Raw genomic sequence first — 21,147 nt, forward strand, 5'->3', positions numbered from 1 at the left:
TATTGATATATAAAATGATGAAACAGTAAGTCATATGAATGTTAGATATGCATGTTAGTAATATGAATACTAATAGCAATTGCAACAGTGTAGTTTGAGCAGTTGGTTAGTCAAGAAAGTTTAGGTGTGGTTTGACCAATGATACCATCATAGTTTAATCAACTGAAACAAATACTAGGAAATATCTAACTGACTAAAGTGTATATATATCTATTTTCTACTCTAAAACTCTGATTTTCTTACCGTCTCAGTTGTGATCAACTAATCACAACTTGTATAGGGGTTTTGGACCATATCAAACTCTAAAATTCACACCACAACTTGTATAGGGGGGTTGGACTTTGTTTGGCATCATTTCAACATCAAACTTTTTAAACCACGTTTCAACTTTGGTAGTTATCAACAAAATTCAAGGTGTGTTGTATAATGTAGGTACATTGGCAGGTAATATACTCTTGCATTTTAGTCTATGAAAAGGGAGATGTTACTTTATGATCCAAATACTTGAAGACACCTAAATATGGTAATAGCTTAGGTGAAATAGCATGTGGTGACCCTTAAATGCTCCACGCTTGTGTTAGGTTCTATTTTTCAAGATGGTCCATATACTAACCAAAGTTCTGATTTTTTTTTTCAAAACTCAAAAACTCAAACGTATTAAATAAAAACATCTTAAAATGAATCAAAAGATAGTATGCAAGACGTTGTCAAAAAAAAAAAAAAGATAGTATGCAAGACATGTAAATATTCATTAGAAAACACAAGTAGCACACGAGCGAATAACTCAATTTCATTCAATTTTTACACGACTCAAATTATCTCTATGTGAACCCGAAGCAAAACTAAAGATACTCATGTCAATAATATACATGCACATAAAGAAATACAACAAAATGAAAAACACAATAACTAGGCAAAATAAACTGAGAAAAAACAAAGAAATTAATTAAAAGGAACAGAAGAGAAGATTCTCTGTCTTTGTCACAACAGTCATAAACTCTTGTCTTAAGCTTTCTTTTCCAATATTCATATGATCTCGTGCGTGCCCACTTCTCACTTTCTCTTGATGTTTCCTTTTTCCATTTTAAAAAATAAAAACTATACAAAATAATTATTATCACAACCTTACGCTCTTTGTTTTTTTTGTAATGTTCCTCTGATTCATCTCCTCAAATGTAGGTCGGTGAGATTGTGGTACGCTCTAACGCCACAAACTGAGGTCGGTCCATCTCTTATATCTTCTTGTATTTTTACTATTATTCGAGAGGCATATCTCCAAGATTAGACTTGCTGATCGAGAGAGTAAATATGATTAACAAGATTGATCCCATGCTTGACCTGTCACAAGAATTAACATTTCATCACCATATCTTCATCAAAAACAACTTTACTTGTAAATTGTGATAGATATTTCAATTTTCAGAAGCATATCGTATCTCACATGATAATCTAAAATATATTTGTTTAATTCAAACTTTTAAACCCAATAGTGACTGACTTAAATTAAGTAATTATTCCATATTCAATCAGAAAACTTGAAAGTAACCAAAAATACTATAAAACAGGATTTTGAGACAAAAATTAATTAGAGATTTATGCATGCATTTTGAGTACTATATTTTAAAACCTTTTGTGTTTTATCTTTCAGTTTGGGTTAACCGAATAAATAAGCTATGTTGAAAAAGGTGATATAATTACTTACAAAGTTGCAAAGAAGAGGACGACTTTCTTGGGATCAAACAACCAAGATGTGTGAGAGCGTTTAAAACTCGACTTCCTCGCAAAACCAAATCTTCTTTCTCTATTTTGATCGGATATCATATTCCCGGCGGTGGCCGCAGCCGTAGTAATGGTGATCTGATGAAGCGGTGAGGCTGAAACAGCGGTGGCTGTGGCTGTGGGCGTACCTGCATTATCTGTGGACCCCACGATGCTCATCTTTTCCGGCGTGCTTGTTCCTAAAACTCATCAAATGCCATACCACAAGCTATAATTAATAACAGTTTCTTTTTTCTTTATTTGACAAGACAAAATAAAATGGATCATAATGTATTCATTAGTAACTGTATGCCGAATTTAATAATGGTATGAGTGAGCATACGGTGCATGAGAATAAAAAGTTGGAATGTCGGTTCGTGGTCTGCATAAAACTATGTATAGCTAACACAAGTAGATACACAAAAGAAGGCAAGAATAGAGTTTCTCCTATTAGCGATCGGTCTTGTAAATATATTATATGCAATGTGGCATTAACTACATACGAAGTTAGTAAGATATATGGGACCAAACTACATTCCTCTAAAAGGAGACTTGGTTAAGTACTTTCGTTTTAAATATCTACAAACTTTAGTAACGGTCTACAGCTAAAAACGCATGGGTACCTATTAACTAAACCCGACCTAACGCTTCGTAATATATACCTTCAAAGGAAAAAAAAATCACCTTTATTTAAATAAGGAACCTTCTTGCATTAGAGAAAATATTAAAACTAAATGCATTCAATGAAGATATACATATCTCAAAAAAGAAGAAGATAGACGTATCTCAAGAAAAGAAAAGACATTACAAGAAAAATATCTAAACCGCAGAAATAAAAATAATTCGACTTGAATTATTAAAAGTCCGAGATGTATTTGTTTTCATCCCAAAAACCACACTAGTTTTGTCTAATTTAAGATTTTTTATACTCACAGAGTCACAGACTCGCAGCACAGATAAGCACAAAACGAATTTATTACGAGAATCTGCTAGGTCCATTTGATACTAGTATGTTATATCACATGGTAACAAAAAAATGAACATAAGAACAAAATGTACCAATGGACTCTAGGAAAATGCAGTTGTCCATATACGCGTAGTGAAACGTTAGTTTAATTGTTTACTTTATTGAAAACTAATCAATGTATCATGCATTAAAGGAAATAATAAATCAAGAATATGACATATATATTTTAAAAAAGTTATACATATTGAAGAATGGTTTAAGTTTTACCTCTAAGTGGGGACTGAGGAAATGAGGTCTCACTGTCATTACCATTTGCGTCACAATGGAGTTTCCTCTCGTTGTTATTGCTTCTTGGAGACCCTTTCCTCGAAACACTTCTCTGCAGCTTTTGAAGCAAATAAAAAAATCAATTTTTTCAGTTATTTAATTCAATAATTTAAGATCATTCAATTATTTAGATGACTCCAAAATATAAATTAAACTATCTAAATTAAGCTTCATGACAAATGCCAATTACTAGGAAAAAATAACCACATCATAATAATAGTTTGAAGCACGAAAAATATTTATAACACATGAAAGTCAACTTTCGATTAGTTTTTTTTTTCATTTCTTAACCAGAAAAATAGTAAATGAAATCGACGTCACAAGAGTAGTTATAAAGGTTATAGGCGATTCTTCCATGATTCTCAAAAAAATACCCAAAAGACAAAAACAAAACAAAAATAGAGAAAAAAATAAAGAAATAATTTATCAGAATTATAAATTATGGTGTTTCCGACCAAAACTCAATCTGAAACCACAGTTCCTTAAACAAAGTTTAGATTGATTTAGAACTTACAGTAATTCTGGGACTCGACGAAGAGAAGTCTTTGTTAAAAACAGGAGTGAAACTTTCGACATCGATCGTCACAAATCCATCTGGATTAACAGGGGGTTGATATCCTGACCCGGTTTCCTGAACCGGAATTGCTCTAGCGGTTTCCATCGATCTTTGATAACAAAACAAGAGAGAAACAGAAAAAGAGAGACGATCATCATGTTAATCAAGAAACATAGGTCAACAACTCTTGGTCGTTTTTTTTTGGTAAAACTTGGTCGTTTTGAGATTTTAATCGTAACCAAAGAGGAAATAGGTATAAAAGAAGATGGAATCGACTTACTTTGGAATTCAGACAAAGGATTTAGTTACTTTGGAATTCAGACAAAGGATTTAGTGGGAGATTAAGACAGAGAGTCGAACGTCTCTGTTGTGTTCTCTGTTATGCTCTGTTTCACGATGAAGAAAGGTTTGTTTGGTTGGAGACAAAAAGTGGAGAGACTCTGGGGAATGTCGAAACTGAAAGAGAGGAGAGAAGGCTTTTTACTTTTATTTATGTGGCGACATCTTCTGAATGGGTTGTTGCCCTCTTATTTATGTATTTCTAAAAATCTAGTAGTAGTCACACGCACGAGAGATAAGAGATAGACTTATAAGTAATTAGTTAATTCATAAATCATGATTCCTATGTTTAAACTAAGCTTAGTTGATCTCAGTGGGATGAAAGATGGAATAATATGTTATCTATTTTTCTGTTATAGTTATAATTTTTTTTTTATTTAAAGATATTATGGCTTATTAACAAAACGGTATCAGTTTAGTGGTTAATCAAGTTCAAGAAATGCACTACCTCTTGTTGTAAGAATATTTGTTCGTTATGGATAGGCTGTTTTATTTTATTTTTGATGAGCAGGTTGTTTTATTTTTCAGTATGTGTTTGGTTTTATATTTAGTAATTCAGAAGTAAAATTATTGTATTTGCTTTTTAATTGTTATATAATATTTGCATATGTAAGAGAAACAAAGATTGAGACATTTTTTCATCCTGAACACAGACTTTAATTCCCAGTTTATCACGTCCGGCATCTAGAGATGGTAATTTAAATCATTATTTGCGAGTCTCACCCGTATAATCTATCGTGAAACATGAGTACATGACCGTTTAAAAAAATTGAATTGCGAATGTAGATGTGAGTTGGATTTATTTTAAACGGTGCGAAACAGCTAAATTTGAATTTATGTCTATATTGCACAAAAATAGTAGTATTTGTTTGTCTAAATTTTTTTTAAAAAAATAGAAAAATCGTAAAGATATATAAATATTACAAACATTTATATAATTTATCACAAATATTTATATAATTTATTTATATATATATATGTATTTATATTTATATTATTTTTAAGAAGATAGTTAATATACAATTAAAATAATTAATAATAATTACTATAAAGTTCAAATAATTATTTTATTATACTTAATATTATCAAATGGGGTGAGCTTGACCCTCTTCCCAACTAATGACAACTTATCATTTTTATAGTAAAATATTACAAATCAATTGTCATGAAAAGTATAAATATTGGTTAGATTAGGTTTGAATTTTGAAGATCGAACTCTACAAAATGTAAGTAAAACTAATGCAGTTTATGGTTGTGGGTTCAATTTTGTGGGAGATTTTAAATATCATATCATCAGAAGTCCATCACAGATCCCTTATAATATGGATTGAATAAGCCACGTATAGATAGAACTTTATTTTCGTTGTCACGGGGTGAATTATTGATCTCCTCAAATCAGTGTCTGAATTGTTAACTCGTTATTTAATTATATGACAACATAACTTTGTTTATTTTATATTATTTTGAAATTGACTAAAAAATAACTTTGTTTTTTTAAGTTTTGTATAATTTTAGGAATATTCGATGAACAAAATCATTAAGGTGAGCAACTATCTTCCCTGGCCTATTTTATGATCTGCCTCTTTCTTTTTCCATTTGACTCCACATAATTTTATTCCTTGCTAATACTTCTATGTTGTAATTTCAAAATTGTTAAATTCATTTTCCTACGTATAGCTAAATTTTAAAATAATTCAACATCAAGAATATTATTAAATATGAGAATAACATTTTGGAAAATATAGCAACTATCAATCCACAGTAAATTATTATAGATGTTTTCAAACACCAAGTTTTTTTTAGAACGCAACTTCATTAAATCGTCAGAGTACATGTGGTTAAACCACTCAAACACAAACTTTCATTTTCTTTTTTGCAGCCTAATAAGTTTGTCTTCTCCAAGCAATGGTAACCCTGTAAAAATAAAAGTACTATGTCTTTTTTTGATACAATTTTCACCACGCCTAAATAATTACCAAAGTCTGTAAATAGTAATTTTCGAATACAAAGATATTTTCTTTGATAATTTGGGGTCTTGTGAGCGATAATAAAAATAATAATAAACCGAAAACAAAAATAAGAGACATAGGCGACAGGGAGAGGACTCGAGCTATATGACATTTTTGTATAAAAATCACAAATAATGAAATATGTTATCAAGTATTTATGAGAATATTTACAAGAATTGAGAAAGACAAAAAGAAAATAATAATTAATATCTGTTATTCAGAAGGCATATATGGGTATTAGATATTTCTAAAGGAACTGTCTAGTAGCACATTATCTCCTCGCATAATATTTTTTCGTATGTTGCAAAGCAAATAGTCATTTAGAAACTTAGGGTAAATGCAAGTTAGCAAGTGTGATATTGTTCTCTACTCCTTTTTCACGAAATTTGATTTTATTAATGATCAAAGAAATCAAGTGTTATGGTATCACGTATTACATTTGGAACATAAGCATGATATATGAAATATACTCGTATTATTTTTAACTCTTTATTATACATAATTTATTTCTATTTTTTCTTCAAACGTATTAATTTTTAAAAGAGTTGATTGGAGTTTGTAACCGTAACTATTTATGAAACACTTTGAATACAAGTTTTTTTTTTGAGCAACTGAATACAAGTAAAAGGTGTGACTTATTTGAAATGATTTGATCAGTCTAGTTTTGTGTCTCATGATAAAGTTGTTGATTTTCTCCCAAAAGCCATGTTATATCGAAATAGAGAAGAAGAACATAGATGTGAATTTGCTTATCAGCTTTATATGTTAATCTTTTCATGTTTGAAACATTTTTATACTCCTGAAAACAAGTGAATTATTACTTCTGTTTTTCTCCAAAAGTATAGTTTGAAAAGCGGTTGATTGTAAGCTGTAACCGCAATCATTTATGAAACACTTTGAATACAAGTAAAAGGTGTGACTTATTTGAAATGATTTTATCAGTTTAATTTCGAGTCTCATGATAAAACGTTGATGATTTTTTTTGTTAGAACATGTTATATAGAAAATAGAAGAAGAACGTAGAAGTCAATTGGTTCATATAATGTTACTTAATAACTAAGTGTGTATAAAATGTTTCAAACTTGATTTAACACATTTAGTTATTAGGTAACATCATGTTAACTCTTTTCAAAAATATGTAGTCTACATCTTTATACTTTATACGCTGTCTATTCTATACGTTGCTTGCATTTTTACGTATTGTTTTGATTCGTCTTATTATTTCAGTAGAAAAACTAGGATGCATCCGAGCTTTGTATGTTCCAGCTTTAATCAAAACTAAGATGACCTGACAGAAACCCAAAGCTGAAAATGACTGCAAAATACTACAAGATACATGTATTCTTATAATAAATAAAAAATTCAGTTTCTTAATTATATAGTTTACAGAGGAACTGGTTTAGTTACTTTCAGTAAGATAAATTTTAATCATAAGTAATCACAATCATGAATTCATATTGTGTGTTTATTCGAATTTGATAAAAATGCTTATGCTTAAGAAACAAAGCCTAAATATTGGTGTATCCACTAAACTAGAGCTTTTCAATCCGCATTTCATCAAGGTTGCTATAAATGTTGTTCAAACTGATTTAATATCTTGAAGTGGTTCTATCCAACTATAGTAATATCAGATTTTCGATTAGGGGTCCTAGGAAATATAACATTTGTCCTAGAAAGCATCACTAACCCAAGACTCACTTGAAAAGAAAAAAATAGATTATTTTCTTTTGGGTTCGAGTTATACAATTTGAGCTTCTCTACCTTAGATTATTAGTTTTTGGACTGACCATCAGAAAAAAATAGTACTAGTGACTACCATAAAACCATGCAAGAAAAGGAAAAAAAAAACATGGTGGACCGCAAATATACGGAAGAAGATTAGAGAAAATAGAAGAAAAAGCATTTGATTGATTAAGGCTTAAGAGAGTGTCATACTAATGAATTGCAGCCAGAGAAGCTGTCTCGCTAAAATACATTTGAAATTTTGAATACATGCAACGCACCCATTACCCATAGTCCCATACTAATAATACTACCCAATAAAAATAAATATCTAACTTCATACATAGAGAGAGAGACACACGATTATAATATATAGTCTCAATAATTCACATCTTGTTGTACTTTTAAACTTTGAAGTTTTAAACCAGTTAAGTTGGTCTTAACGTAAAAAACAAAATAAGTCCTTCATCGAAGACATTCCAAACAAAACTACATTTCTGTCTTCTCTTTTCACTGTCCTTTCTTTTTCTGAAAATAAATTAAGATGTTCATATGGCAAAAGCAATTCAGTATATCGACCGTTGGATTATGTCTTTAGCTACAGTTTTCACTTGTATTATATACATCCTCAATATGAAAATCAGTACATAATTCACACCAAATCTTAACTCGATAGTTGTTTATTTGGCTTTAAGCTTTGTGTTCTTACATTGATATACGTCTGATTGTAAATGTAATCATCATACAAAACAAACGGAAACCCTGATCAAATTACATTGCATATTTGCATGTACTCAGTTTTATTACCTCTGATTCATGATTCAGGTTTCCTCTTGTTCGAACCAAACCACAAAAAGCGGTTTACGTGAACATAACAACACCAAGAACCTCTTTTTTTTAAACCGGTGAAAACCTCTTAGTACCATGGATACAATGGAGACATGATCTCTAACAGCATCACGTCCTCCCAAAGGTACATAGTAACCAAATCTACGGAATATGTTTTTGACTTTTTGAGTCTTACAATTGTCTCTTTCACTGGAACCAAAAAGGGTTCAGATTTTGTATGTTACTGAACCAGCGATGCCGACTTGACCACAAAGCAAGCAACAGTTTTCTATGATCACATTGTGACCTATCTGCAAAAAAACAAGAAAGTAAACAATTGATCACCTTGTGACCTATCTCAATCAGCGGTTTCTAAGATAGAGAAACGGTGGACTTAACTTCCAATACCACCACCGGTCTCTATTCCTTGATAACAATCTATCTATACAATCAACAATTAACGTGTAGACAATTTTATAACATTATAGCATCTTAAAAAAGGTGCACTAACGCACAAGTTATTACACATTCATTGGATCTTGCTGTATAAAAAGTTGTCACTGAAATTCTTTCAAATCAACTCTTAACGTCCAGACAAATCTGTGAGAGAAACATCATTAACAGAAACCGAAAACGACATTGATCTTCTGAAGAAACCAGGCTGTGATGGCTTTGGGAGTCGGAGAGGCTCAGAATCAGAGCTAAGCATGGAAACAACTGAATCCATTGTTGGTCTTTTTGTAGGATTTTCTTGAACACAAGAGAAAGCAATTTCTAGGCATTGCATTGATTGTTCCTTAGAGTAAGATTTCAAAAGAACATGAACTATTAGGTCCACTGCTGTTCCTTCAACCAATTTTTCCATGCCTGCAGACGAAATAGAGACATAACATTACTGAATAAATCACTTTTTTGTTTGATTTTGTTGTTCCTTATTTGTGTGTTTCTTGGCACTTACGAAAGTTGGGAGATCTGTGTCTTCACTAAACCCTAAGCCACTGTTTCTTTTACCTGTAATGATCTCTAGAACAAGAACTCCAAAGCTGTAAACATCTGTTTTGGCAGAGAATCTACCATGCATTGCATACTCTGGAGCCATATATCCACAACAAAAACAAGAAAGATGAGAGATTGATTTTTTTTTGTCTTCTTTTGTTAGCTGGATTGGTTTTGAGTAACTAGACATACTAAGTTCCAACAACTCTTTTTGTTGTTGCTTGAGTCTTATAAAAATCAAATTGTCTTGCCATTCCAAAATCTGAGATTTTTGGATGCATTTGTTCATCTAAATGCACATTGGAGGATTTGAGAACACGGTGAATTATCGAAAACTCTGTGACTTGGTGAAGGTAAAGCAACCCCCGGGAGATTCCTATGATGAGGACAAGGCAATGCCGCTTTGTTAATATGGAGATTGGAAACGGAGGAATGAAGATTATAGTAAAGATGAATCAACCTTGTAGACAGCCCCAAAACCGCCTTCACCAATCTTAGTCGTTAAAGAGAAATCATCTGTTGCTACTCTTATGGTGTCAAAATCAAAATGCAATGAGTATGTACTCTCAATCTCATCTGCAGATTGAAATTCGCTTGCGGGACAAGTAACTAGTAAGAAGGAGATCAATAATAGGGTTAAAGAATAGTCAGTTAGGCTTCACAAACTTACTTTCAGCTTCTTCCTTTAGATTTTTCTTCCTCCTCATTAAGTAGATAAAGAGAGAGAGAGAGAGAGAGAGAGAGAGAGAGAGAGAGAGAGAGAGAGAGAGAGAGAGAGAGAGAGAGAGAGAGAGAGAGAGAGAGAGAGAGAGAGATAAGAACTAAGACAATTGTCACAATGGGAATCACGGCAAATACCAGAGTTTTAGAACCGTTTACTGCAAGTAACAGCATAGAATCAAAAGGTAAACCCTAAACATCTAATTCTTTTCATGACATCAGCTTAACTTGTTTTACCTTAATCACTTATTTTGGTGTCATTCTTAGGAGGAGAAAGAGGTTGTTTCTCTTCTGAAACAACAGAGAGATCGAAAAACAGATAATTTTCAAACCTAAAATAGCAACTTGGATTGTTCCACCATCCACCTGACTTGCCATCACAACAAGTAGGCACTCCAGCAAAGATCTGTGAAAGACAAATTCTACAATCTGATTTAGACAAATCTGGTATACACTGAGCCAACGCGTAGACTGTCCCTTTCACTCTTGCTGAGGTCTCATACGCATCCACTATCTTTGACCCTAATGAATCCAATAGTTCACCTAAACCCTTGCTGAAACCTTCCTTGTCCATCACGCTAACGTTGCTTAATATGTGATATAAGGGAACTGGCTCCATTTCACCTAATATGGTTCGACTTGTGTAACGAAACATGCATTTTTCCAGCTATATGTCGGCTTCCACGATGTTTGGACAGCTTTCTAAGAGCTGTTTGGCTGCGTTTGTTATGCAATTGATGCAATCTTGATTTGGTTTGAGATCTCCTCTGCATAAAGCTATGGCGTTGACTTCGCCATCGATGGAGATGTCGTAGAAGCCGTTGATGGTTGGAGTTAGATCGGGGAGTGAAGAGACCAAACGGTTGAGATTGATGGAATACGAAGTGTTGGATGTGAAGTTGCGTCCTTCGTAGAAGCAAAAGGTGTGAAGTGAACGTGACGTTTTGGTGTTCGTGAGTGGATAGAAAAATCAAGATAAAGAATAACACGGAAAAACTTTATTGAAGCAGAGGCCTTGGAATCATTGAATGAAAGGACGATGAAGAAACAAATGAGAAACAGAGTACATGTAAAAATGTGACAGTAACAGTCTTCTTATTACATTTTTTTTTTTTTTTTTGAAACACAGTCTTCTTATTACATAATTCTCGAAACCTTTGACCAAAATTGTATTTTTTAATGTATAAATCAGATGTCAACTAAGACACGTTGGGTCTTGCACTAAAGTCTGAAACGAAGAAAAAGTTGATCACATGCGTGTGTACGCACTGATGATGCACGTCGGGAAAATTTGTGGATAAAAAGGCTGTTATTTAAGGCCTTTAACAGGCTTAATTGATAAGTTGTTCTTAAGGCCCATAACAGGCTTAATTTACCGTTTAATTAAGGTCCAATGTATTAAACCCATTCGTAGATTCACTAATAAATGTGGAAAAATTTTAGTCACTGTAGTTGAAGTTTATTAATGTTTCTATAACAGAAATTTTGAATTTTGAATTCCGAAAAAATTGATTTATCAACAATTTTATAAAAAATAATTCACGAGAAATTAATGAAATAGAACAGTTAAAAACGATTATACTTAAAACATTTATTAGAATCATTTGGTTAAAAACTGTTTAATTTAATTTATTTTTTCAAAAAAAAAACTGTTTAATTTATAGTTACTTACACTAATTTATTATTCTATTATAAATTATAAAAGTATTATATAAATGATTCTAATAAAGGTTTAAGTATAACAGTTTTAACTGTTCTATTTTTATTAATTTCGTGTGAGTTATTTTTTAATAAAATTGTTGATAAATCAATTTTTTGGAATTCAAAATTCAAAATTTTTGTTATAGAAACATTAATAAACTTCAGTCAAATTATGGACTAAAATATTTCCACATTTATTTATAGATAGATACAAAATAAATTATTATTTGACTTACCAAGTCTTTCATTCATGTTCCATGAGGTTCACAAGGGGACGTTTTCTTTCTCGTCCCCTTCTTAAACAATTTTTTGAAAGCGAAAACGTACATACCTGACACATTCTACAGTTTCAGACGACAACTGTTTCTTCTTCTTCTCCTACTTAGAACTGTTCTTTGCGTGAATATTGCCACAGATCACAGGTAAATGAACGAATCTAATCTTAAATAACATTATTTAGTGCTTAAGTCAATGAGATTACTTGCTGCAGCCTACTCATCCGAAAGCAACTTGCTAATGTAATGTGCTCACCACTCTTTTGAAACCTTCAATATAAAGAACAACAACAATGCTTCATTAGATCACAAGCAAACATTAGTTTCAATCTTTAAGACAAAGAGAATGAAGACCTTTTTCGTTTGCCTTCTTCTTCTCCTTTGTGTTTTATCGATCAACGCTGATCAACAAGAAGAGAACCAACCAACATCTCATAAGATTCTCCACAAAGTCCAACTATGGAGAACTTCTTTGAAAGAATCAAGCGCTCAAGAACTCAAGCTGTCTTCAGCAATCATTGTCGCTGGAGTCTTATGCTTCATGGCTGCCTTGATCTCGAGCGCAGGTGGGATCGGAGGCGGAGGTTTGTTCATTCCAATCATGACTATAGTCGCGGGGTTTGATTTGAAAACAGCTTCAAGCTTCTCTGCTTTCATGGTGACCGGTGGTTCCATTGCCAATGTCATCAGCAATCTCTTTGGCGGTAAAGCATTGCTTGACTACGATTTAGCCTTGCTTCTCGAGCCTTGTATGCTTCTTGGTGTGAGTATTGGTGTTATCTGCAACAGAGTTTTGCCTGAGTGGCTCATCACTGTTCTTTTCGCGGTGTTTCTCGCTTGGTCTAGCTTGAAGACATGTAGAAACGGAGTTAAGTACTGGAAAATTGAGTCTGATGCTGCGAGAGGGAAAGGACATGAGAGGCCAGAGAAAGGACAAGGGGAGACAGAGGAGGATGATACTAAGAGTCTTAAAGCACCTCTCCTTGAAGCTAAAGCGAGGAGAAACAAGACTCCATGGACGAAACTTGGTGTCTTGATCGTTGTTTGGGCGTCTTTCTTTGTTATTTATCTTCTTCGTGGTAACAAAGATGGAAAGGTAATAATATATAATCCATAAATTGATCTTTTATCAAATTTTCTATAGAAGAAGTGACAGATTATGTATGATGTTATGGCAGGGAATCATAACGATAAAGCCTTGTGGTGTTGAGTATTGGATTCTGCTTTCACTTCAGATACCTCTTGCTTTGGTTTTCACAAAGCTTGCTCTTTCGAGAACCGATAGTCTCCAAGAGAGATCCTCTAACAATCAGGTAAATGCAACAACAAGCTACAAATGAGATGAATAATTCAGACATATACTAAAACATTATTATCTTATACATGAGCAGAAAGATCAAGAAGGTACAAGACTAGACCAGTCCACAAGGTTTATGTTCCCGGTAATGTCATTTTTAGCCGGTTTATTGGGTGGTATATTCGGTATTGGTGGTGGAATGCTTATAAGCCCTCTTCTTCTTCAAGCTGGGATACCACCACAGGTATATTTATAATAAAAAGAAATGGTTTCACCAAATTATTCTGTTTTTCTGCAAGCGTTTTAATTGAGCATATGAAATGGTGCAGATAACAGCAGCAACAACATCATTCATGGTGTTCTTCTCAGCAACAATGTCAGCAGTTCAATACCTGCTACTTGGAATGCAAAACACTGAAGCAGCTTACTTGTTCTCCTTGATTTGCTTCTTTGCTTCGCTTCTCGGTCTTGTTTTGGTTCAAAAGGCAGTAGCTCAGTTTGGAAGAGCTTCCATCATTGTGTTCTCTGTAGGGACAGTGATGTCTCTGAGCACAGTCCTTATGACTAGCTTTGGAGCTCTTGATGTATGGACTGATTATGTGGCAGGCAAGGACATGGGGTTCAAGCTGCCATGTTAAAGATATTGTTCCTGATCCTAAATCACAAAACAATATCATCGGTTTCTTTTTCTTGTTTTTTTTCTGTAACATTAAGAGGCTCTAAATTCATCTCTATGTAAGAGGGGGATTTGGAGCAAAATGGCACTGTAATGTTTATATGTTTTTTTTGTAAAATTTAATAATTTGTGGATGTACCTATACTAGTTAAGATCTTGACTGGAAGCAACAGGTTATATGTCACAGTTAAGTAGATGCTGGTGTTTTGTAGTCCTGTGTTAAGTGTAATGTTCTGTAAGCAAATGAAACATGGATAAAGCTACATTGCTAAGTCAACAAACTGTTCCATAATCATATAGTTTCAAAATAAATGTTAGTAAACCAGTTTTAAGAGGTTACAGTAGAGAGTTGTGTCAAAACTCACAAGAGAAAATTATTTGAGCACAGAAGTTCTGATATATAAATTTCAAAAGCATCAGGTTTATTTGGGCCGATGAACTACAATAATAGGCCCATTTGCCCTTATTGTTTTAATCTCAATCCAGCATGGCCAGACACAAGGAAGACTACGATGACACGTGGCTGTAAACCAGTGGTTAAAACCATATCCGAATACTCGAAAGTGCAGATAAGGTGTTCTTTGTCCGAGAACGAAACCAACCAACCATATATTCACAACCAATAATCATCACATCAACTTTCGTCTCTAAGAAACAAAATAAATAAAAAATGGCTTCGATGGGTGTTGGCTTACGTGTCACATCTCCTGCCGTTCTCGAAGGAAGCGTGAAGATCAACGGCTCTAGCCGTCTCAACGTAACCGGAAGGGTAACGGTGCCTCAAAGGTCTGGACTTGTCGTCAGAGCTCAGCAGAGCGAGGCGGCGCCGGAGACTACTCGAAGGTCTGTGATTGGTCTCGTGGCCGCCGGTTTAGCCGGTGGCTCGTTTGTTCAGGCTGTCCTCGCCGACGCTGTTCCGATCAAAATTGGCCCTCCTCCACCTCCCTCCGGTGGCCTTCGTAAGTTCACTAAACTGATAAGGACTAGAGACATCATAGGACATAGACAGTAGATTATAACAATGTGTTTTGTCTGTGAGCGCAGCTGGGACAGATAACTCAGACCAAGCAAGAGATCTGAAACTTGCGTTGAAGGAAAGGTTTTATTTACAGCCATTGCCACCAACGGAAGCTGTAGCTAGAGCCAAAGAATCTGCGAAGGAGATTGTGAATGTGAAGTCACTGATCGACAAGAAAGCTTGGCCATATGTTCAGAACGATCTCCGTCTAAGGGCTTCTTATCTTCGTTATGACCTTAACACAATCATCTCCTCCAAATCCAAGGATGAGAAGAAGTCACTCAAGGAGCTCACTGGAAAGCTCTTTGATACCATCAACAATGTGAGTTTCTCACCTAACGTCTCATTAAGGCCTCACTCATAAGCTTATGTTTGTTAATGATTGATTATGTTTTGTAGCTGGATTATGCGGCGAAGAAGAAGAGTACTCCTGATGCTGAGAAGTACTATTCAGAGACTGTCTCTACTTTGAACGATGTTCTTGCCAAGCTTGGTTAACCATTTCAATGCTTGCATTCTTTGTAAATCTATCGTCTCTTGATTTTTGTTTCCTGAGTACTTAAAACTCAAAATCCCTGAATCCGAATTTGTGTTTCAAGTTTTTACCCCAAAACAATGGTAATTTCTTGTGTATGCATTCGCTTTGCCTCCACCAAATATATTAAATTTGATATAAATCATACATTTCTTTAAATTATATACTCCATCTGATTCAATTTATAAGATGTTCAGTATGTTAAATCATAAATATTAAATTTAATTTCAAATCGTACATTTCTTAAGCATATGTTTTTTTTTTTTTGAACTTATTCTTAAGCATATGTTAGTTGTGTAGTTTTAAGCCTGGTTAACCATTTCAATGCTGCATTCTTTAAATCAAACAATTTCAAGTTCCTACCCTTAAAACAATGGTAAATTTCTTGTGTATGCATTTGCTTTGCATCCACCAAATAAATACTAAATTTAAATTTAAATTGTAAATTTCTTTAAATCATACTCCACCAGGTTAAATTTATAAAGATGTGCAATATGTTAAATCATAAATATTAAATTTAAATTAAAATCGTACATTTCTTTTAAAAAACGTATGTTAGTTCTGTAGTTAAACAAGACTTGTCGATGAAATTTGTCTACTTCTAGCTTAATCCTGTGTGATTAGATTAGAGCAGATTATGAAGTCAATGTCAGTGATATAACTTTAATTGGGCCTGAATAGTGCGGGCTCAGAGGCCCATCTCTCATTTTTCATGTCATATGTGTTTGTTTGTATTGTACTATACTTCTTCCTCTACCCTAATCCACCGCGCGCCACTTCTCCGTCGTTATCGGCGGTCACTCGCTGACTCAGTGAGTTCCCGATGACGAGTTTAATTATCCCTTGATTCTCCTCTTCGTACTATTCTAACTACCTGTCCTTGCTGATCGGAAGCAAACAGTGATAGAGCTTCCGGCTATGAGTATCTCCTCCGTCGCTAAGCGGTTCTCTCCGCCAATCCGACATTCGTCTCAATTACTCAGAGAATCTCTCCCTCGTCGCCTCACATTACTTCTCCAATCCTGCTCTAACCCAACTCTCCTTCGTCAAGGCAAGCAAGTCCACGCCTTTCTAATCCTAAACAAAATCTCCGGCGACACCTACACCGACGAGAGGATCTTAGGGATGTACGCAATGTGTGGAAGCTTTTCAGACTGCGGTAAAATGTTTCACAGACTTGATTTGCCACGTGGCAGCATCAGGCCGTGGAACTCGATCATCACCAGCTTCGTTCGAGTTGGTTTAATGAATCAAGCTTTGTCTTTTTACTTCAAGATGATAATGTTTGGAGTTAGTCCTGACGTATCCACTTTCCCTTGTTTGATTAAAGCTTGTGTTGCTCTGAAGAATCTCAGAGGGGTTGAGTTTCTCAAAGACACGGTTTATTGTCGTGGGATGGAGTGTAACGAGTTTGTGGCGAGTTCTTTGATCAAAGCTTACCTTGAGTGTGGAAAGATCGATGCCGCGAGTGAGTTGTTCGGTAAAGTAGGGAAGAGAGATTGTGTTATATGGAATGTGATGCTTAACGGGTATGCAAAGTGTGGAGATTTAGATAGTGTTGTGAAAGGGTTTAGTGCGATGAGGATGGATGAGATTAGTCCAAATGTTGTTACTTTTGATTGTGTTTTATCGGTGTGTGCCTCTAAGTCGTTGACTGATCTCGGAGTTCAGCTTCATGGTCTAGCGTTTGTTTCCGGTTTTGAATTCGAAGGCTCGATCAAAAACTCGCTTCTGTCTATGTATTCGAAATGCGGGAGGTTTGATGATGCGTGTAAGTTGTTTCGGATGATGTCTCGTGGTGATACGGTGACGTGGAACTGCATGATATCTGGATATGTTCAGAGTGGGATGATGGAAGAAAGCTTAGTTTGTTTCTCTGAGATGGTATCTTCTGGTGTCTTACCTGATGCTATTACATTTTCTAGTTTGCTTCCATCAGTCTCTAGGTTTGAAAGCCTTGAGCATTGTAGGCAAATCCATTGTTATATCGTGAGACGTAGCGTACCGTTAGATGTCTTTTTAACGAGTGCTCTTATTGATGCATATTTCAAGTGTAGAGGTGTTTCAACGGCGCGAAAGATATTCAGACAGTGTAACTCAGTAGATGTTGTTGTGTACACTGCAATGATCTCTGGGTATTTGCATAACGGCTTGATTACGGACGCGTTAGAGATGTTTAGGCGGCTGGTTGATGTAGGAATATGTCCAAATGAGATAACTCTGGTCTCTATTCTACCGGTTATTGGCGGTTTGTTGGCATTGAAACTCGGGAGGGAGCTTCACGGTTTCATCATCAAGAACGGTTTCGACAAGAGGTGCAATATTGGATCCGCTGTTATCGACATGTATGCTAAGTGTGGAAGAATGGATCTTGCTCATGAGATCTTTAGGAGACTCTCTAAGAAGGATATTGTTTCGTGGAACTCAATGATCACACGCTGCGCTCAGAGCGATGATCCAAGTGCGGCTATTGATGTTTTCCGTCGAATGGGAGTTTCGGGAATCGGTTTTGATTGTGTTAGTATCTCAAGTGTTCTCTCTGCTTGTGCCAGCGTAGCTTCACAAAGCTTTGGGAAAGCTATTCACTGTTTCATGATAAAGCGTTGTTCACTGGCTTCTGATGTGTATAGCGAGAGTACGTTGATAGGTATGTATGCTAAGTGCGGAAACCTTGAATCCGCAATGAACGTGTTTGAGAGGATGGAAGAGAAGAACATCGTTTCGTGGAACACCATCATCGCTGCGTATGGTAACCACGGGAGGCTAAAAGATTCTCTCCGTCTGTTTCGTGAAATGGTTGAAGACAACGGAGTACGTCCTGATCAAATCACGTTTCTTGAGATGATATCTTCGTGTTGTCACGCTGGAGATGTGGACCAAGGAGTTCGTTTCTTTAGATCCATGACTGAAGATTACGGAATCCAACCGCAGCAGGAGCACTACGCTTGCCTCGTTGATCTGTTTGGACGAGCTGGTCGGTTAAACGAAGCTTATGAAACCGTTAAGGGAATGCCGTTTGCTCCAGATGCAGGAGTTTGGGGAACGTTACTTGGAGCCTGTCGGCTTCACAAGAATGTGGAGCTTGCTAAAGTTGCTTCGAGCAGGTTAATGGAATTGGATCCGTGGAACTCTGGTTATTATGTTTTGATTTCGAATGCACATGCTGATGCTGGTGAATGGGGAGGTGTGACAAAAGCAAGAAGTATAATGAAAGAGAGAGGAGTTGAGAAAGTCCCCGGTACTAGTTGGATCGAAATCAACAAAACAAACCATTCGTTTGTCTCCGGCGATAAAAATCATCGTGACTATTCACATATGCATTCTTTACTAAACTCACTTCTCGAAGAGTTGAAGCTAGAAGGCTATGTTCCACAGCCTTACCTTCCAATGCATCCACATTCATCGAGAAAACTAAGTCCAGTAGAGAAAGGAATGGTAGATGCAAACAACGTATAGGTATATTATATATCTTTTAGTCAGATTTCAACATTGGGTTAAGTTTATAAAAAAAAGTGGTCTACAAATTTTTTTATTCAAGCATGGCCTGTGTGTGTCTGTTCTCGTGTTGAAGCAGTTGCAGAGATGTAGTAAGCAACAGCGAAAAGTCCGTGAATGAAACAGAGGATTCCTCCTATGGACAGAACCCGATGATGTGAAATCCCACAACCTCTCCTCGATCTTGAGTTTGCCATCGTCCCTACGATCAACAGGGAGAATGCAATTGCCAGTATGATCCTGAGAAACATACAGAGAAAGGATCTTGAGTCATATTAAAAAGGATTCACACTTTGTTCTGTTTATGTAGTGTTTGGGCTTACCAGGAGAATATCAGAGAAGCCACGGCGAGCTGTTTGTTGGCAGAGGATTTTTCGAGGTCTTGTCTTGAGACAACACAGAGACACCCACCAAGAAAGTTAGCCGTTACATGGGCTAACACCAAAAGGATACATGCAGCTAAGCCGTAGTTGAAGGCTGTGTGACTTGGGTCTCTACACTCGAATATCCACATCTTCAAATGCTTCACCTGCACCTCCAAAACTAACAAATTAGCTGAAATCTTCAACTACTATGAGTTTTGGGTGGGTGTATAATGTACCTTATTCTGAGCTACTTCGGCTTCAATGCCAAGAATGCCAGCTGAAACATCCATGGCTAGGATCAAGATGCAGATGAAGAACCCGACATTCCTTGACATTTTTTCCTATTACAGCTTTTGATCTTCAATGAAACAAGTTCTTAGCAGCAAACAAAGAAGCAGAACGGGTTGTTGTTGTTGTTGAAGTAGAAACTTGCCCTTTGTATTTATGGGCAGATAGAGTTTTAAGCTTTACACTCTCTAGGTTGGATGGAATAAGAATAAAGTAGAACATAAGTTTCCTTTCTTGCATTTTTACTAATCATCACGTTAGAGAATACAAGTTTAGCTGTGATCCTTGTTGTAAAAACTTCTTTTCCATTGATATTTGAACTTTTAAAGTATCTTAAAGGACAAATAATGCACAAAACTTATTATTCCAGATAAAATCTAAATATTTTTCGAGGCACTAATGAAAATTTATTAATGGCCATGTCCTCAAAAAGATCTCTTTTGGCCAATTGCTTAACTGTATTTGTGTTCTTTATACCTCCCTTCCATGTTAATATTTGAAAAACTTTTTAATATTCGGATTCTTGACAAAGCAGCCAAGCAAAGAAGAAGAAACTTTTGCGGTTTTAAACGCTTAGTTCTCCCCAAATATGTGTCTTTCAGTTGCTTTGATCCAATACATTAAGATGGGCTGAATGGGCCAAATAAACAAGCTTTAGACAAAGCTAATCACGTCTCGTTGTCCATGTCGTGGCTAACGTCAAAAGAGTAACGGATTCTGCAAAGCACGAGAAGGCGTTGATGACATGTCTGATGTTATGTGTTTCTTTGATGCTGTAAGAAAGTATACATTTATGAGACTACTGTGATATGGGATCTATCTGTGGTCTCTGTTTGGTAAATCTCTTAGCATGAATACAACCTAGTAAAGTAATATTGCAGGTAGGGCTTGCTGATCTTGGTATGATTTAGAGCTTCACTAACTGAGACATTTGAGCAATAGCAGAATCAGTTGATTCTCTTATAAGCTATGATTACAGAACACGATTTCTCTAACTATACTCTTTACTTTTCTTGTAGAAACTTTTCTGTAATATCTTTTGATAAATATGTCATTCACCCGAATGCTACATGAAGAACATAAGTCAGATAACGGAACTGGAAGACAAAAATTTGGTTTTTATTTTCAAATAAAAAAGTAATAAAAGATGAAAAAACAATGAAAAAAATAAAATAAGGATTTGTTATAATACTCTAACTCTAACAAAAATTACATTTGTAATGATGATATTATTTTTATTTAATATGTAAAAAAAAATTATCCGATTCCAAAGTT

At 35.0% G+C, this 21,147-nt stretch overlaps 5 protein-coding genes and 1 pseudogene across 6 annotated transcripts; 3 read left to right on the top strand and 3 right to left on the bottom strand.

Moving 5' to 3' along the window:
• Positions 1–765: 765 nt before the first annotated feature.
• BNAA01G11140D lies at positions 766–4,135 on the bottom strand. 2 transcript variants are annotated; one of them, XM_022715946.2, is made up of 5 exons: positions 3,889–4,135; positions 3,567–3,717; positions 2,993–3,104; positions 1,703–1,958; positions 766–1,338 (listed from the first exon to the last, which is right to left on the bottom strand). In XM_022715946.2, exons 2-5 carry the CDS (start codon positions 3,711–3,713, stop codon positions 1,257–1,259), a joined length of 597 nt encoding a protein of 198 aa, XP_022571667.1. In that variant the 5' UTR covers positions 3,714–3,717; positions 3,889–4,135; the 3' UTR covers positions 766–1,256. The 2 variants fall into 2 exon arrangements, with proteins under 2 accessions (XP_022571667.1, XP_013737367.1); XM_013881913.3 differs by having other exon boundaries at positions 2,993–3,110.
• A 6,092-nt stretch (positions 4,136–10,227) lies between these two features.
• Positions 10,228–11,630, bottom strand: LOC106358138 (annotated as a pseudogene).
• Positions 11,138–14,478, top strand: LOC106373615 (sulfite exporter TauE/SafE family protein 5). The gene is made up of 4 exons (XM_048740336.1): positions 11,138–13,294; positions 13,377–13,511; positions 13,590–13,739; positions 13,825–14,478. The coding sequence occupies exons 1-4, from the start codon at positions 12,545–12,547 to the stop codon at positions 14,131–14,133; spliced, it is 1,344 nt and encodes a 447-aa protein (XP_048596293.1). The 5' UTR covers positions 11,138–12,544; the 3' UTR covers positions 14,134–14,478.
• A 116-nt stretch (positions 14,479–14,594) lies between these two features.
• On the top strand, positions 14,595–15,883 carry LOC106440261 (oxygen-evolving enhancer protein 3-1, chloroplastic-like). Its single transcript, XM_013881886.3, has 3 exons — positions 14,595–15,130; positions 15,216–15,511; positions 15,589–15,883. Exons 1-3 carry the CDS (start codon positions 14,842–14,844, stop codon positions 15,685–15,687), a joined length of 684 nt encoding a protein of 227 aa, XP_013737340.1. The 5' UTR covers positions 14,595–14,841; the 3' UTR covers positions 15,688–15,883.
• A 237-nt stretch (positions 15,884–16,120) lies between these two features.
• On the top strand, positions 16,121–20,105 carry LOC106438307 (pentatricopeptide repeat-containing protein At4g21300-like). Its single transcript, XM_022719361.2, has 2 exons — positions 16,121–19,180; positions 19,299–20,105. The coding sequence occupies exon 1, from the start codon at positions 16,643–16,645 to the stop codon at positions 19,178–19,180; it is 2,538 nt and encodes an 845-aa protein (XP_022575082.1). The 5' UTR covers positions 16,121–16,642; the 3' UTR covers positions 19,299–20,105.
• On the bottom strand, positions 19,161–19,997 carry LOC106438317 (protein DESIGUAL 3). The gene is made up of 3 exons (XM_013879435.3): positions 19,821–19,997; positions 19,543–19,748; positions 19,161–19,459 (listed from the first exon to the last, which is right to left on the bottom strand). Exons 1-3 carry the CDS (start codon positions 19,917–19,919, stop codon positions 19,258–19,260), a joined length of 507 nt encoding a protein of 168 aa, XP_013734889.1. The 5' UTR covers positions 19,920–19,997; the 3' UTR covers positions 19,161–19,257.
• Positions 20,106–21,147: the final 1,042 nt, after the last annotated feature.

Source organism: Brassica napus, chromosome A1 (genome assembly GCF_020379485.1).
Source record: "Brassica napus cultivar Da-Ae chromosome A1, Da-Ae, whole genome shotgun sequence".
In the NCBI taxonomy this organism is placed as follows: domain Eukaryota; kingdom Viridiplantae; phylum Streptophyta; class Magnoliopsida; order Brassicales; family Brassicaceae; genus Brassica; species Brassica napus.

Excerpts from the sequence above, each read along its gene's own strand:
- BNAA01G11140D (XM_013881913.3), bottom strand. The coding sequence starts at position 3,713 with ATGGAAACCGCTAGAGCAATTCCGGTTCAGGAAACCGGGTCAGGATAT. Across the intron at positions 1,959-2,992 it reads TCCTCAGTCCCCACTTAGAG|GAACAAGCACGCCGGAAAAG; the intron begins GTAAAACTTAAA and ends GATGAGTTTTAG. Across the intron at positions 1,339-1,702 it reads GTCCTCTTCTTTGCAACTTT|GTCAAGCATGGGATCAATCT; the intron begins GTAAGTAATTAT and ends TTCTTGTGACAG.
- LOC106373615 (XM_048740336.1), top strand. The coding sequence starts at position 12,545 with ATGAAGACCTTTTTCGTTTGCCTTCTTCTTCTCCTTTGTGTTTTATCG. Across the intron at positions 13,512-13,589 it reads AGAGATCCTCTAACAATCAG|AAAGATCAAGAAGGTACAAG; the intron begins GTAAATGCAACA and ends ATACATGAGCAG. Across the intron at positions 13,740-13,824 it reads AAGCTGGGATACCACCACAG|ATAACAGCAGCAACAACATC; the intron begins GTATATTTATAA and ends GAAATGGTGCAG.
- LOC106440261 (XM_013881886.3), top strand. The coding sequence starts at position 14,842 with ATGGCTTCGATGGGTGTTGGCTTACGTGTCACATCTCCTGCCGTTCTC. Across the intron at positions 15,131-15,215 it reads ACCTCCCTCCGGTGGCCTTC|CTGGGACAGATAACTCAGAC; the intron begins GTAAGTTCACTA and ends CTGTGAGCGCAG. Across the intron at positions 15,512-15,588 it reads TCTTTGATACCATCAACAAT|CTGGATTATGCGGCGAAGAA; the intron begins GTGAGTTTCTCA and ends TATGTTTTGTAG.
- LOC106438307 (XM_022719361.2), top strand. The coding sequence starts at position 16,643 with ATGAGTATCTCCTCCGTCGCTAAGCGGTTCTCTCCGCCAATCCGACAT.
- LOC106438317 (XM_013879435.3), bottom strand. The coding sequence starts at position 19,919 with ATGTCAAGGAATGTCGGGTTCTTCATCTGCATCTTGATCCTAGCCATG. Across the intron at positions 19,749-19,820 it reads CCGAAGTAGCTCAGAATAAG|GTGAAGCATTTGAAGATGTG; the intron begins GTACATTATACA and ends TTGGAGGTGCAG. Across the intron at positions 19,460-19,542 it reads GCTTCTCTGATATTCTCCTG|GATCATACTGGCAATTGCAT; the intron begins GTAAGCCCAAAC and ends TATGTTTCTCAG.